Here is a 16,117-nt window from a genome sequence, read left to right on the forward strand (position 1 = left end):
GAAGTTTCTATCACTGCTGCTCCCTTTTATGCCATGCCCATCCCATCCCATTTATGTTTCTGATAAATGGAGGTACAGTCACTGCTTGGTAAAATGAAAAACACAGATGAAGTATCGTTTGTTGCTAGAACAGGAACTTGGCTCTGTGGTATTGTGTTTAACATGCTGCTGAAGTATTCAGAATAAAACTGCTTGCTACAATTTTAAGAGACAGTTTATTCATCTAAACAGCAAGCGTATGTAGAAGAGGGTCTGAGATTGACATTTTTGGGATTAGTTTAGCCCTGCATTTTTTCTAGAGGTCGTTGTCATGGTGCTCAGGAGGTTTGTAGAATAAATGGGGCCAGCGCACTTCTAGGGACCACATGCTAAAAACGAATACATAAGATTTAATTTACTGTCTCCATTGCTAGCCTGGCCATTTTTCAGATAATAATATTGGATTAGAGCTACTTGCAATGGGTTGGCAGGATCTGATGGAAGCAACGAGAGTTGCTCGCCTTGGTTCCTTGAAATGGTGTCAGTGGCTTGTGTATTTTTATTTCTTCACAGAAGCAAACAAAAAAATGAAGTATTTTTAACTCTTGCCATAGGAGTGTTCCATGCATTCAGGAAAAAAGGGGAAATTATTTACATTGCTACACGTGTTCTTTCTAATTTTGCAGTACAGTATTAGAATGGCCCATAAAGACATGGAGAGCAGCATTCCATACATTAGCATTAAATAATGTACAAAGATGGCCAGATTTTTTCAAAGCTGGATTTGTCTGAAAAGTGTTTCTTTCTCTGGTTCTTAAATCATAATATTACTCCTGCAAATGGCTGGTTCCTATTAGATTAAGAAAAGATTATTTATACCATCCCAACAGAAATTATCATGGGAGTTTACAATAAAAGACAATAATTCATGCACCTCAGTTTCATAGATGTAACAGGGGTTAAAACAGCAAGAGAAGCACCATTATTCTGCAAATTGGTCAACATAGTATCACTCCAGGACATTGCTAGAAATTCAAACCACAGTTGTCTAGGATTGTTAGTTGAAGAAGCACTACAAGTCACCAGCAAGGCTGATGAGGATTGAAGGGCAATTTAATCACCATACTGAGAGAGCCCCTCAAGCCTAGAGATGTTATACAGTACAGTATAGTAAAAAAAGTAAAAGGGTAGACAATGGAGGTTATTTATTTATTTATTTATTTATTTATTTATTTATTTATTGAATTTATATGCCGCCCATTTAGACATATGTTAGATTGGCTGAGAAAATTTTATGAAAAATAGTGATCTTGATGGAGGAATGTCCAGAGCTTTTTCAATAGGATGGAAAGAAGGGCCATTTGAGGATAAAGAGTCCACTAAGTCAAGAGGCACAAAGATAGAAATCAGAAGAGATGAAGGGCTAAATCCACTTGTTAGTCTCATGTAGATTAGAGCCATCAGTGGGAGTTAAAGTAAATGTTACTCTCATCTGGAGAAGATCCATTGCTTCAATTAAACTTTATTTACCAAAGTTTCATTGAAGCAATGGATCTACTCTAGTTGAGAGTAACAAGTGGATTTGGCCCAAGCCTTATTCACTGTTTGGCTGATATACTTATTTAAAATACGTATATACTACTTTTATATAAAATAAAGAGAATGGTCCTAATCTCTACCCATAAAGCAGAATTTTGTAATGTAGAATTTTAAATTATTAGAGATTAAGGCAAAACAGTAAATTGTGTGCAACAGGTGCTGTTAATAATATGTGTGGCAAACTGTTTTTCTACACCAATTTACCCCAATAAATTCTTATAGTAATTATTAGAAAAAGGTGTCCCAGCCTGTATACAGATGAGAACTGAACTATGTATACATAGCCAAAACAAGGTAATTGACAGTCTGTCCTAAAATTTGGTTTGTAGCTATCTTCATGCCATATTAAAATATTCCAAAATGATAATTACAGTAAATTATAGACAAAAAAAATTGCTTGCAAAAGTGAACATTATCAATTATTTCCTTCTTATTCATCTTGCTCCTTTGTATTTTTAGAATAAATGTGACAAGGAATTAAATTAGTTTTTGAAGTTCCATGCCTTAGCATATTTTGACTAAGAGGCTTCTTCTTCTTAGTTTAATTGACCAAACCTGACCTTATAATTTTATTAATATTTATTATTCATTATTGTTATATAGACCAGCAATTCATTCTTTGAGATCTTGCATTTAGTGGGTATATTATTTTTTTACAATTTGTTTTATGTTGGGTTATTTTTTGTGAAATTTAATTAGTATTTATTTTTAGAGCTTCTTAGTAGGAGCATATTCTCACTGAATGTATCACCTCTATATATTGTTAAAGCACTCTTGTCATGTTCCATAAAACTTTGTTGTGCGTGGAATTTATACCTCTATGCCATTGCTCTAAAGTCTGCAAGGTACTGATAACCTTCACAAATATCAGTAAATTGCTAACCATTTCCCTTCATAGCCTGCTATAAAGAAAGGGAAACATCTGTGTTATTAAGGGTATTTCAGGGTATTAATAAGAAGTCCTAGGATGTTTATTAATGTTCCCCTATTTGTAATTTTTGAATGGGTCTGTGCAGTTGAATAGCATTTTAACACTCCTTCCCTCCACACTTGTGTATTACTGCTTTTGCGTCTTTTAAGTGTTGTTTGAGCACATTTTCTCATGGATTTTCATACGTGTTAAATTCAGAAGAGACAGCTGAGATTATTTCACTTTCACCTTGTTGAAACCCCTTGCTGATGTTCCGACAGATAGTAAATTGCAAGTAATTACAAAAGCAATATTTTAGCATTCTCTTTTATAAGAACTGCATGTGTGGTCATTTGATTGTGGGTTTGTTTACTTTTATCCTACAAATTTCTATAGTATCTGTCTTGTGAACAAGTAGACGTTGTCTAGAGGGGCGGGGTAAAAATTGAATAAGTAAGTAAGTAAGTAAGTAAGTAAGTAAGTAAGTAAATAAATAAATAAATAAATAAATAAATAAATAAATAAATAAATCATATTGTGCCTTCCGCCATAATTACAAACTATGTTAAATTATCCATTAATGATTGGTTGTTAAGGTTCTAAGTATAAGTTTTTAACTATATAAACTCCTGCAAGGACTGGTAGGGTTTTACTTGTATGTTTTTACTTCTCTGTATTAGGACTGCAGCTGCTTTGCTTCAGATATGTGTCTTGTATTAGATTTACAGAATTAAACACTATGGCCACTATTGCTACCGAGGAAATCAAGGGAGTTCTCTGAAGGACAGAGAATAAACATAACCCATATCTGTAATCTGCTCCATAGTGGCTAATAAACATGACTCACATGTGTAATCCTATCCATAGTGGCTATAAGCAAGCTGCCAGAAATGAGACACAAGAATGATGCACACTTAAGTTCCATTTTGGAGTGACAAGCCAAATGTTGATGTAATGGCATGGATAGCTGGCTTTCTGAGCACCTTTCTGTATCATTCTCAAGAGCTTGGAGGCCTCATGGCTACCTATTCTAGAGGTTGCCCCCTCTGTAACTGGTTATTGGTGAGAACATCTTCTTGATGTACATTTGTTAGTATTTCACATCATCAAATATCTTTCTTCTTTAAAACATTTTGCATTATCAACTGCTATCCTTTCTCCATTTCTTCTCTTACAGTCAATTTTGTTGTCAGCTTCAATCAAGCGGGAAGGAGACTCTCCAACATCGCCTCACTCCTCAGATGATATTCATCACTCAGACAGATACCAGGTGAGAGGGCTATCAGGAGGACTGAGCTGATGACTGGAAGCCAGGAGCTGCTAAGTGGTCTGTTGTGTTGGTGACACTATGACAGTCCTTACCTTTTTCAGTGCTGACTGTAATTCAGAAATTATAATGTCTCATTTGGTCAATAATATGTTCCCACATCTTGGGAACCTTATGGGAAAAAAGTCTTTTAGTATTAATATTAATGACTCAATGGACTATTCATAGGATAGTTGGGTCCTACTATTTTTGGTGCATAATAGTATATGAGGATGCAGTTTAGATTGTTTAGAATGGGAATATTTCTGTGTAGTCATTGTTGTTAATAAAAAGCTGTCATCTGTGTACTTTATTATGAACATTAATGTGATTTATGCTATTACTTTTCAAGTGGATGGAATACAAAATTCAACAAATTGCCCCAATTAGCTAGAAAAAAATCACCACCTGTGAGTCTCCATTTTGAAAACAGTGTGTTTCTGCAACACTTCAAAGAAAATAGATTTTGCAAGTGTAAAGCGATCCAGATGTAGCATTGTCATTCACTAGTAATTGTTCATTTACACGTGAAAACACTTGATATTATAATAGGTTCTTTGCTGCTCAGTGTCCAAAGCCAACAGACAACCATTGTTTGAATTAACTCCTTTGTTTCCTACTGCATTCCACAGGCTATAAATTTTTATAAATTAGACAGAGACATTATGGGGAAAAAACTGCAACCTCTGGATTTGTGGACTGTACTATGCTAGTTGAAAGAATTACACTGTAATTGTGCTGCTTCATGCTCTTAAACATTTCTGAGTATTGGCAAATCTAGATAAATATTCCTAACATATTCTTCTGTACACATAGAAAGATCCCAGTTTGTAAATTCTTTAGGGAGACACAAGTGGAAATTATAATTCCCTTTTATATAGAAAAATTCCTAAAGGATAATCTTCTTTTGGCTTTCCTGCATTTGAAATGGCAGGCCAGAACAGCAGAATATGAGTTGGACTAGGAAAATCCCCTCTAGGAGCCTGTCCAGCAGGATTTGTGCAATAAATCATCACCATCATCTCCCCTTGATTCTCTAGGCTGCAAGCTGAACTTTCCATGTACTAGATATATGGTCTGATTACACATTTCTTTAAAATTGCAGTGCTAGTAATTTTGCATTGCATTTCTTTATGTCATTTATAATCCGCTAGAAAGTACAATATATATTAGTGAGGTTCAGAGAAAATCTCTCTTTCTAGGGTTATTCTGTAGAAAACTTCATAAATGTCAAACTTATATGTAGATCTAAGGATGTCTAGAAATCATAATTAATCCTTGGTGGTAAATGTAACACAGTGCATGTGCAATACTCTTGTTGCTCTAGTGTGAGGCAAATCTTGCTACATCTGTGCTACCAGTAATATGGGGGGGGGGGGTAATGGTAAAACTCATTTTTCAATAGAATGGATAGGAATAGTGACAAATGTGACAATCAGCTGCCATTACAACAGTTTTGTTGATACATATATGGCCACCATATGGTTAAATCATTTTGTCAAGCATCTACAGAGTTGGTTAGGTCAAATATTTTAAACTTCCTTGCAGGGAAAAAAAGGACGAGAAGACCACATTCTGAAATATGTTTAGAGCCATCGTAAGTAGATATGGAACTGAGATATGACTGTTACTAAATATTGCATTGAGGCTGTATACTTGGATCTACAATCTGGCATAGCAATGGAAAATACAGTAGGAAAACTAGAAAGCTGCACCTTATTATGGATCTGATATGATGGTAAGAATTAGAATCTGTGATATAATTTGTAATCCAATGGCTATTATTGCAATTGAAGGATATATAGAATATCAGGCAACAGATATTCTGTCCGTCTTTTGTTGTTGTTGTTTAGTCGTTAAGTCATGTCCCACTCTTTGTGACCCCATGGACCAGAGCACACCAGGCCCTCCTATCTTCCACTCCCTCCCCGAGTTTGGTCACATTTGTGTTGGCAACTTTGATGACACTGTCCAACCATTTCGTCCTGTGTCATCCCCTTCTCCTCTTGCCTTCACATTTTCCCAACATCAGGGTCTTTTCCAGGTAGTCTTCTGTTCTCATGAGATGGCCAAAGTATTGGAGCCTCAGTTTCAGGATCTTTCCTTCCAGTAAGCACTCAGGGTTGATTTCCTTTAGAATGGATAGGTTTTTTCTCCTTGCAGTCCAGGGGACTCCCCAGAGTCTCCTCCAGCACCACAATTCAAAAGCATCTATTCTTTGGCAGTCAGCCTTCTTTATGGTACAGCTCTCACTTCCGTACATCGCTACTGGAAAAACCATAGCTTTTACTATGTGGACTTTTGTCGGCAAGGCGATGTCTCTGCTTTTTAAGATGCTGTCTAGGGTTGTCATCACTTTCCTCCCAAGAAGCAGGCGTCTTTTAATTTCGTGGCTGCTGTCACTATCTGCAGTGATCACGGAGCCCAGGAAAGTAAAATTTGTCACTATCTCCATATCTTCCCCTTCTAGTGGCCATGATCTTAGTTTTTTGATGTTGAGCTTCAGACCATTTTTGTACTTTCCTCTTTCACCCTCATTACAAGGTTATTTAATTCCTTCTGACTTTCTGCCATCAGAGTGGTATCGTCTGCATATCTGAGGTTACTGATATTTCTTCTAGCAATCTTAATTCCAATTTGGGATTCCGCCAGTCCAGTCTTTTGCATGATGTATTCTGCACATAAGTTACATAAGCAGGGGGACAATATACAGCCTTAATTCCAACTTAATTCCAACTTTCTGATATAATTAATATCTCCAATTTTCCTGAACAGATCTCTGGTTTTTCCCTTTATATTATAAGCCGATGATCAGCGCCACAATCAGCTCCAGGCCTTGTTTTTGCTGACTGTATAGAATTTCTCCATCTTTGGCTGCAAAGAATATAATCAATCTGATTTCAGTATTCCCCATTTGGTGATGCCCATGTGTAGAGTCACCTCTTCTGTTGTTGGAAAAGAGTGTTTGTGATGACCAGCTTCTTCTCTTGAAAAAACTCTATTAGCCTTTGCCCTGCTTCGTTTTGAACGCCAAGGCCAAACTTTCCTATTGTTCCTTTTATCTCTTGACTCCCTATTTTAGCATTGCATTCCCCTGTAATGAGAACAACATCTTTCTTTGGTGTCAGTTCTAAAGGTGTTGTAAATCTTCATAGAAACTGGTCAGTTTCAGCCTCTTCAGCATTGTTGATTGGTGCATAAATTTGAATTACTGTGGTGTTGAAAGGTCTGCCTTGGATTCGTATTGGAATCATTCTGTCATTTTTGAGATTGTATCCCAGTACAGCTTTTCCCACTCTTTTGTTGACTATGAGGGCTACTCCATTTCTTCTACAGGATTCTTGCCCACAATAGTAGATATAATAATCGTCTGAATTGAATTTGTCAATTCTTTTCTATTTTAGTTCACTGACGCCCAGGATGTCAATGTTTATTCTTGCCATCTCCTGTTTGACCACATCCAGCATGTTGGATGCCTTCTGATCTGAGGCGCTCATCTTCTGGCATCATATCTTTTAGCCTTTTGTTTCTATTTATGGAGTTTTCTTGGCAAAGGTACTGGAGTGGCTTGCCAATGCCTACTTCAGGTGGATCGTGTTTAGTCAGAACTCTCCACTATGACCTGTCCGTCTTGGGTGTCCCTGCATGGCATAGCCCATAGCTTCTCTCAATTACTCAAGCCCCTTTGCCACGACAAGGCAACAATCCGTGAAGGGGCTGTCCTTCTTAGCCCTGCTATATACATGAGCATCACATTTTGTTTTCTTCAAAAATACCATGAGACAGAATTTGTTCCTGGTCTAATATAGTTTTGTTTCCATTATAGACATATAGTATTTGAAAGAATGAGAATTTGCAGAGACATTGGCAACCTGAATTGAAAAAAGAATATATAAAGTGTTTAAGAAGTGTGGGAAGAAGTTTTTTTCCCAGTCCAAAGCCAAAATGTCCCTTTGAAATCATGTTACCACCTGGAATTCTCTACCAATGTGATGAGACCTCTGTAGAATATTTTTCTGAACAGGTGGTTCTCCACGAAAGCAAGAGGATTTCCCATAAACTGGCAAACTATTATTCCATGATTGGGCTGCAAATAAAATCGACGATGAGAAAAACTACGGGAAGTATGTATGAAAATAAACTCTGAGATAGTGAATGTTATCAAAGTTGGTGTTACTAAACATTCTTAGTCAGGTTGTAGTCAAAATAACTTACTTACGAACTGAAATTATTAGGATTTGTCTGTGAGAGAGATAGGAAGGAAACAAAAGTATCTTTACTCCCTCCTTTTCAAAGAAGACTGCAGTTCCATACTCACATACCTGGAAGTCTCACTCAAGTCAAAAAAGCTATTGCATTTGCTGCTCTTTTTCTTTTGGATTCCAGTTATAGCTATGCAGAATATTGCCTCTGTGCAGAATGTGGATGTCACCCAACATTTCTTTATTAGGTCATATCTCTGTGTATTATTACACAGAGTGCACAGTAATTTCTATTGTCTCATAACCAGTGTGTCAGGCTATTTGTGAGAGAAGAATAATTGAACTGGTTATGATCAGCTTCCTTACAAAAAATGTTACAACAGTTCTTTATTCTATGAGAAAAAATCTCAGTTCTGTGTTCAGAAAATTGACCTGTGTCTACTTTTTGAACTAACACTGAAAAAGCCTTTCCTGTAACAGAACTCCTGCCTGCTAAGAGGTTAGAGGTAGAAATAAATTGGACCAAACAACTTTGACTTAAAGATATTATGAAGATAAATAAAAACAAGCCCACTTTTCGTCTTTACATAAAAGAGTATGGTTTTAATTTATTTAGTCTGTATTATAATTTAGGAGCTGAAATTTAGTTGATAGTTTTTTTCCATTTGGTGAAATAATTCATTTTTCTTTCTCCAAAAGATTAAACAGTTTTAAAAGGAAAAATAGCTTTATGTGCGTCTACAAGTGCTTCATTTAAATATGAGTTTTAATAAAGCTAATACACATAAAAATGTAGAATTATGGAAAAAAAGAAAAGGAGCAGGTTCTATTGAAAATAAAATCTTCCCATTTGTATCAAAGTAGTTTTACACTGTTTCAAGAGACCATTTTGTCATTGATGTTGAGTAAAGGTGGCTGAGTAGAATAGGCGAAAGTAGAAATGTAGATAGGTAAATAAGATGGTTGAAATTATCTTCACTGTATTCACCTTACATCTTTTAAGTAACATATGGCTTTTCAAAAATGGATTTTTAAGATCTGTGTCCTTTCTCCCCAGCCTTATGAATGTGAATAGAACGAATGATTTAACTGCATTTTTCTTGACAAAAGGGGGAAAATCCTGTTCTAGTTAGAGCACTGTTAGCACTTATTTCTCTTAACACAGAAAACCAATTTAGGTCAAATCCTAGAAAATATGGGCATTCCCATCTCTCACTGAAATAAATTTGAAATCAGGATGCTAAGAACCAGACAGAGTCAGGTCCTAATACTCCAGACTAGAGTTTTGGACAGTAAGTAGGGTGGATCTACTTGGTAAGAGTGCAATTTGCCTGAAGGAAAATCCATTTAAAAGCTGTACCCTATCTCTAGGCCAACACAGCTGATTGGGAGGAAGAGCCTCATTCAGACCAGTTACATCCTGCCTTTAGCAGATTCAGCAAGCTATAGTTCCTCTGAACGTGTACTTATTTATTTATTTAAAATATTTTTATCCTGGCTTTCTCCTTAGAAAGGACCCAAGATGGTTTCCATAATTAAAAAATACAATATTTACAAGCTAAAAACAGTAAGTATACAAATATTTAAAAATGTAGTCTTTTAGATAGCTTGGATCCAAGCCATTTATAGGTTATAACCAGCACTTTGAATTGTGCCTAGAAATGGATCAGCAGCCAGTACTGCTGCTGTAACAGGGGAGTTATATGTTCCTTGTAACTGGTCACAGTTAGCAATCTGACTGTGGCATTTTGGACTCTCTGGAGTTTTCAAACACTTTCTAAAGGCAGCCCCCATGTAGAACACATTACAGTAATCCAGCTGAGATGTAACTAAAGCATGTGTCACTGTGGCTAGATCAGACCTCTCAAGAAATGGGCATGGCTAGTGCACTAGTTTTAACTGTGCAAAGGCAATTCTGGCCACATACATGATTGGAACATTATCTACTCTTTATCTCAGTGGCTCATTCTTGCCTTTACAATTACACAACACATATACTTTCTTCATTTAAGGAACTAGAGGATTAACAATCCTCGACTGGATTCTAACCAATAGAGATGACTTGGTGGAAGAAACAGCAGTAAGGGGAATTGTGGAGGAAAGTACACATTATATTTGAGTTCTTGATTTGAAAGAAGCAAAAGCATGTGTACGCTGGATTTTAGGAAAGCCAATTTTAATAAACTCGGGACGATGATAAGTAAGGTCCCATGGCAGGAGATCCTTAACAGGAAAAGACATCCAAATGGGTGGGAGTTTCTTCCAAAGGAAATTCTAAAAGTATTTGTGAAGGCTTTCACAGCTGGGATCTAATGGTTGTTGTGTGTTTTTCGGGCTCTTTGGCCATGTCTGAAGGTTGTTCTTCCTAACGTTTCGCCAGTCTCTGTGGCTGGCATCTTCAGAGGACAGGAGTAGCACTTATTAATGGTGCCTTCTCAGACTGGGAGGAGATAACAAGTGGAGTCCTGGGCTTGGTAGTTGTCAACATTTTTTTAAAATGACTTTGATGAGGGGTTTTAGGGAATGCTTATTACATTTGCAGATAATACAGTATAGTACCCTGGAAGACAGAAACAAAATTCTAAAAGATCTTGATGGGCTTGAGTGGTGAGCTGAAAACAACAGAATGACATTTAACAGGAATAAGTACAAAATTCTACACCTAGGAGAGAAAGAACCCAATTGCACAATTACAAGGTGGAGGATACTTGGTTCAGTTATATTACAATACATGCAAGAAGGATCTCGGCATTATTGTAGACAACAAATTGCATATAAGCAACAGTAAAATATGGCTGCAAAAAGATAAGTGCTATTTTAGACTGCATTAACAGAGAAGTACAGTCTCCAAATCCTGTTAAGTACAGTATTAGTTCCCCTCTATTTGGCTGTGGTTAGGCCTCATCTAGAGTATTGTGTCTAGTTCTGGATACTGCACTTTAAAGAGGATGCCGACCAACTGGAGCAAGTTCAGAGGAGGGCAACAAAGTTGATCAGGGGACTGGAAACCAAACCCTCTGAGGACAGACAGGAAAAAAATGAGCATGTTTAGAAGATATGATAGCACTCTTAGAATACTTGAAAGATTGTCATAAGGAGGAGGGGGCAGGATCTGTTCTCTATTGTTATTTGTACAATTTTTTTTCAATTTCTTTAAAATCTAACTGCAAAATTTCAATACTTCACACTCCCATCACATATGAAAACAAGTACCTATGTCTTGTCCACATCTCCAGAATATTTTAGAATATCTAGAATTGATAATATTTAGTTTCAGTTGTCAAATACAATTTCCATATCATTTTATTAAAATTTCCCTTTATTTTGACAGACATGGATTTTATAATTCTCTTTTTCCATATATGATTCTGTATGTCAGTACTTATTTCCTTAACTAAATCTGTTTCCCATATTATTTCAAAAACTTCTTAAGAAGGAGAAATTTATGGGGAAATTATTTGTCTGTGTTTAATCCAAATTTGCAATATACTTTTAAAAGGCATTTTTAATTTCTTTTATTCAAATCTTACTATTTCTCCTGAAAATAAGATTCTCTATATTATTATATTTTTGTGTTTCCAAGCTAACCCAAATTAAAGTATCTGGGGAAGATATAATACCAGGATGAATTAGTTGATTAACCAAATAATGAAAGTTTATATTAGGAAGACCCAGCTCTCCCTCTTTTGGAGGTTGATATCATAATTTTTATTTATACTAGGTCTTCTACCATTACAAAATTTATTTATCATATTTTGCCAATCTTTTATTTATGTCTCCCTTATCAATACAGGATTCCTGTATTGAGCAAGGGACTGAACTTGATGGCCCCTTCCAACTCCATCATGCTATGATTCTGTGATTTAGTTTATAGCTAATTTTCATGTGCCCTGATGTTTAGTAATAACAATAATGTGTCATCAAGTCAATTCCAATGTATTGGAATTTCTAGGGTTTTTAGGTATAGAGTACAGTACTCAGAACTGGTTTACCATTCCTTTCTTTGGGGGTGCTCTGAGACTGTGCAGCTGGACGAAGGTCTTCCAAAAATTCATTACACACATCTTCAGAAGATGTTCTTAGATGGTAGAGAACAAAGGAATTCCCTGTGGTACTTCCTAAACTCCAAGATAATGTTACTGAATTTCATACACAGAAAAGAAAAGACTAGTAAATTGTGAAGTGCTGTGTTCTTACTGGAGCCACTGAGGGATAGTCTATTGGCAACTCAAGTGCATCAAATAATGTGGATAAAGCTTCTAAAGAAGAAGTTCAGTGTACTAGAACGAAGCTGCCAGCTGAGAGTTCATTTAAAGCAAAAATTACCTTTTCCTTCCTCTGTTCTCAGAACCTTGACAATGCGTACTTTAATTCTATTTTTGCCTCTGGTCTATCTTAACGTGTAAAATGTAAAGTATTTAATTCATACTTCAGTTTGTGACATGTACAAGGTATTTGCTGTGTATTTTAATGGCAATGTAATCTTTATATACATACGTGCTAATTAGAAATCAAATGGAAAGCAGAAATTTGAAGGAGATTCAAATACTTAAATTTCTCCTCTTCTAAAACTGGAATACCTATTTCTGTATCTATTTATCTTAATTTTAATGTATAATGACTTACAATTAAGTAAATTCAGTGGAAGCAGAACTACATGAGACAGACAACAGTAATTTTATCAAAGAATTGGGCTCAGTAAATTGTTTGCATGATAGGTACCACCTTCAAAGACAGATGTAGAAAATAGAGAAGTATCAGTACAAGCAAAAAAGAATAAACATTAGACAAATGCAGGGATGCAGAGCCCACCCAAATCTTATCTCTTAAGGTCCCAAATGTCATATCTAAGGTATTACTCCTCCCCTTCCCTTTTTTTAAGGTGGGTGTTGTTTTCCTGCATGCTGTGCAAACTAGATTTTGTGAAAGAAAATAAGGAAACATCTAGTATATTGAAATAATTCAAAGGTTTAGGAGAAAGCATTTGAAGAGGCTTAAGGTTTTTAAAAGTTCTGCAGACTTTAGCAATTTAGGTCTCAGGTCTGAAGCACTGTCACACATGTTTGGCTTTAAACACTTGGATGGTTTTGATAGCTTCAGTAGGATTGCTAATGGGATCAAAGTGAATAACTTATCTCGAGTCTTTGCAGGATATAGACCCTGGAAGTCTAGATGAAGACTATTCTATAGATTTATTATTCTTGCAATCACTGACTGTGACTTCAATGTCTAAACAATAAAATAATGACTATTTTGTCCACTAACATTTTACATTTGGTAAGACTTCTTTGTTCATCTTGTCCCTGTAGGGAGCTCCAGTTCTCAGGAGCTAAATACTTCTACTAACTTTTGACAGGATTGCTGGTGTTTCAGAGTTTATAAAAGTTGAAACATATTGACCACTTGTTGTTTTTCCTCTTTTACAATTATATTTTGAACACACTTGAGGTGGGTGGGAAGCCGTGTTTTCATAGATTACACATTCCAAACAATTTACTGGATGGCATTTTAGTGTGCAAGATTCACATAGCTTCCTGCACAAGTGGTATGTCTGTCTGAACAGATATAAAAGCAATTTGTTATCAAGACAGATTGCCCTTGTCCAGTTATAATGTGTGTATAAAATATTCTAGTTTCTCATCCATTGCTCAACTGCTAATGCTTTCTGACTGACTTTATTTGAGAGCATTCTTAAGACCCCAGGTAATGAAACTTTTATTTAGAGATACAGGCCACACAAAAGGTCAACTGAAAAAGTAAGGTGCCCTAGCTTCAGACATTGTGAGCTTTTGTGGTTCATAGTTCTACACAGTTTGAACAGCTGAATTTTATCTTCCACTACCAAGTCCTTGGTAAATAATAGTCCATGATTTGCTTTTTGGGGAAATTGTGGGATATAATTTCAAAATGCCAATAATGTGGGACCTCAAGAATTCCCTTTCTAAAGCCTCTCATCTCCTTTGTACAAATCTCTCCATAGATGTGTACATATGACCATTAAGACATAGTTTTTATTTCACTTATGATTTTGTATTTTGGGACAAATACAGTATGTCTTCCTAGCATTCCTGGCCAAAAACACCAGCCATTCTTTTATTCTAAATCAGAGACACTACTGCAAATTAAATAGTGCAATACTGGGCAAGATGTAAGAAGTAGCAGTTGTTACATATCATCAAGTTGCTTCTGACTTGTGGCAACCCTATGAATGATCAGTCTCCAAAATGTCCTGTCCTCAACAGCTCTACTCAGTTCTTGTAAATTCAAACCTGTGGCTTCCATTAGAGTTAATCCATCTTGTATTTGTTCTTCCTCTTTTCTGCTGTCTTCAACCTTTCCCAGCATCATTGTCTTTTCCAGAGAATCTTGCCTTCTCATGATGTACCCAAAGTAGGACAGCCTCAGCATATTTTTGCCCTCAGAGATAGTTCAGCCTGGATTTGATGTAGGAGCCACTTGTTTGTCTTTCTGGCAGTTCAGGATAACCACAAAGCTCTCATCCAGCACCTTGTTTCAAATGAATCATTTTTTCCCTGTTAGCTTTCTTAAGTGTCCAGCTTTCATACATGGTGATCAGAAATATAAGAGTGTGGATGATCTTGGTCTCCAGTGATGCATTCTTACACTTGATGATGCTTTCTAATTCCTTAATTGCTACCCTTTGAGTCTCAGTCATCTTCTGATTTCTTGGCTGTAGTGTTCATTTGTATTGATGATTGAATCAAGATATGCAAAATCTCTAACTATTCCAATTTCTTCATTGTTAAAATTAAAGTTGTGTGGTTCTTCTGTAGTCATGATTTTTGTCTCCTGCTTTGGTACTTTAATTGTTTACTTTCTCTAAAAGAAGTTGTAAGTCGTTGCTGCTTTCTGCCAGCAAGGTGGTGTTATCTGCATATCTTGAATTATTGATGTTTCTTCCACTAGTTTTCACTCCTCCTTAATCTGATTCTAATCCAGTTTTTTTTTTATGGATTGAACAGAGAAGAGCATAAAATGCACCCTTGTCTGACATCTTTGCCCATAGGAAGCCATTCTGTCTCTAACAGTAGCTTCTTGTCCATGATACAAGTTATGCATCAGGACAATCAAGTGCTGAGGCACACCCTTTTCTTTCAGAACAATCTGTAGTTTCTCATGATCTGCACAGTCGAAGGCTTTGCTGTAGTCTATAAAGCATAGACTGATCTTCTTAAACTCTTTGATCTCCAGTAGCTAGCAATATGGAGTGCCTTTTCCTTTTTGAAATCCAGCTTGAACATCAGGCATTTCTCACTCCAAATAAGGTCTTGCACCATCTTAAGCTTCACTTTGTTTACATGGGGAAATTAAAACAATGGTCCTATAGTTACTGCAGTCCTTGGCATCTCCTTTCTTAGGGATCGGAGTGTATAATGAGCATAAGTAGCCACTCTATTTTTAGCACTCTCTTCTCCGGAGGGACATGGTGGCACTGTGGGCTAAACCGCAGAAGCCTGTGCTGCAGGGTCAGAAGACCAAGCAGTCGTAAGATCGAATCCACGCGACGGAGTGAGCGCCCGGCGCTTGTCCCAGCTCCTGCCAACCTAGCAGTTTGAAAGCATGCAAATTCAAGTAGCTCAATAGGGACCACTTCGGTGGGAAGGTAACAGCGTTCTGTGTCTAAGTCGCACTGGCCATGTGACCACGGAAGATTGTCTTCGGACAAACGCTGGCTCTATGGCTTGGAAACGGGGATGAGCACCGCCTCCTAGAGTCTAACACGACTGGACAAAAATTGTCAAGGGGAACCTTTTTACCTTCTCCGGAGAAACATTTCCTAGAAAGTAATTGCTTTGGAACTTCTGTCTGCTTGGGGAAGAGCACACACAAATGCATTTTCCCCTCCTACCATGTATATTTGTGTTCTTTGCAAATGGCCCACACAAAATTTAGAATTTTGTAAACATTTATTGCATATTGTATGATAATTTTGATTGTACTACCAAGTCAACCACGTGAATGAAGGTCACTTAAATATATATACATTAAAAATAAAATATATAAATAGGTGGATTTTTCCCTTTCATAACCCTTTCCAAATTACACAAGTCCTTTTCATCATGGGGAAATTTTATTTTTGCGGATAAGAGCAGGAAGTTT

General features: G+C 36.5%; 1 protein-coding gene across 10 annotated transcripts in view; it reads left to right on the forward strand.

The window, feature by feature from the left end:
- Nucleotides 1–16,117, forward strand: part of RNF220 (ring finger protein 220) — a 362,501-nt gene that overhangs the window by 250,378 nt on the left and 96,006 nt on the right. For all 10 annotated transcript variants that reach the window (XR_012086369.2, XM_020783272.3, XM_072997529.2 and 7 more), the window contains one exon: nucleotides 3,666–3,758. Coding sequence is in view for 9 of the 10 variants with exons in the window: in XM_020783272.3 (XP_020638931.1) it covers nucleotides 3,666–3,758 (93 nt within the window). In the remaining variant the exon portion in view is untranslated. The remainder of the gene's footprint in view (nucleotides 1–3,665; nucleotides 3,759–16,117) is intronic.

Source organism: Pogona vitticeps, chromosome 4, assembly GCF_051106095.1.
Source record: "Pogona vitticeps strain Pit_001003342236 chromosome 4, PviZW2.1, whole genome shotgun sequence".
NCBI lineage: Eukaryota > Metazoa > Chordata > Lepidosauria > Squamata > Agamidae > Pogona > Pogona vitticeps.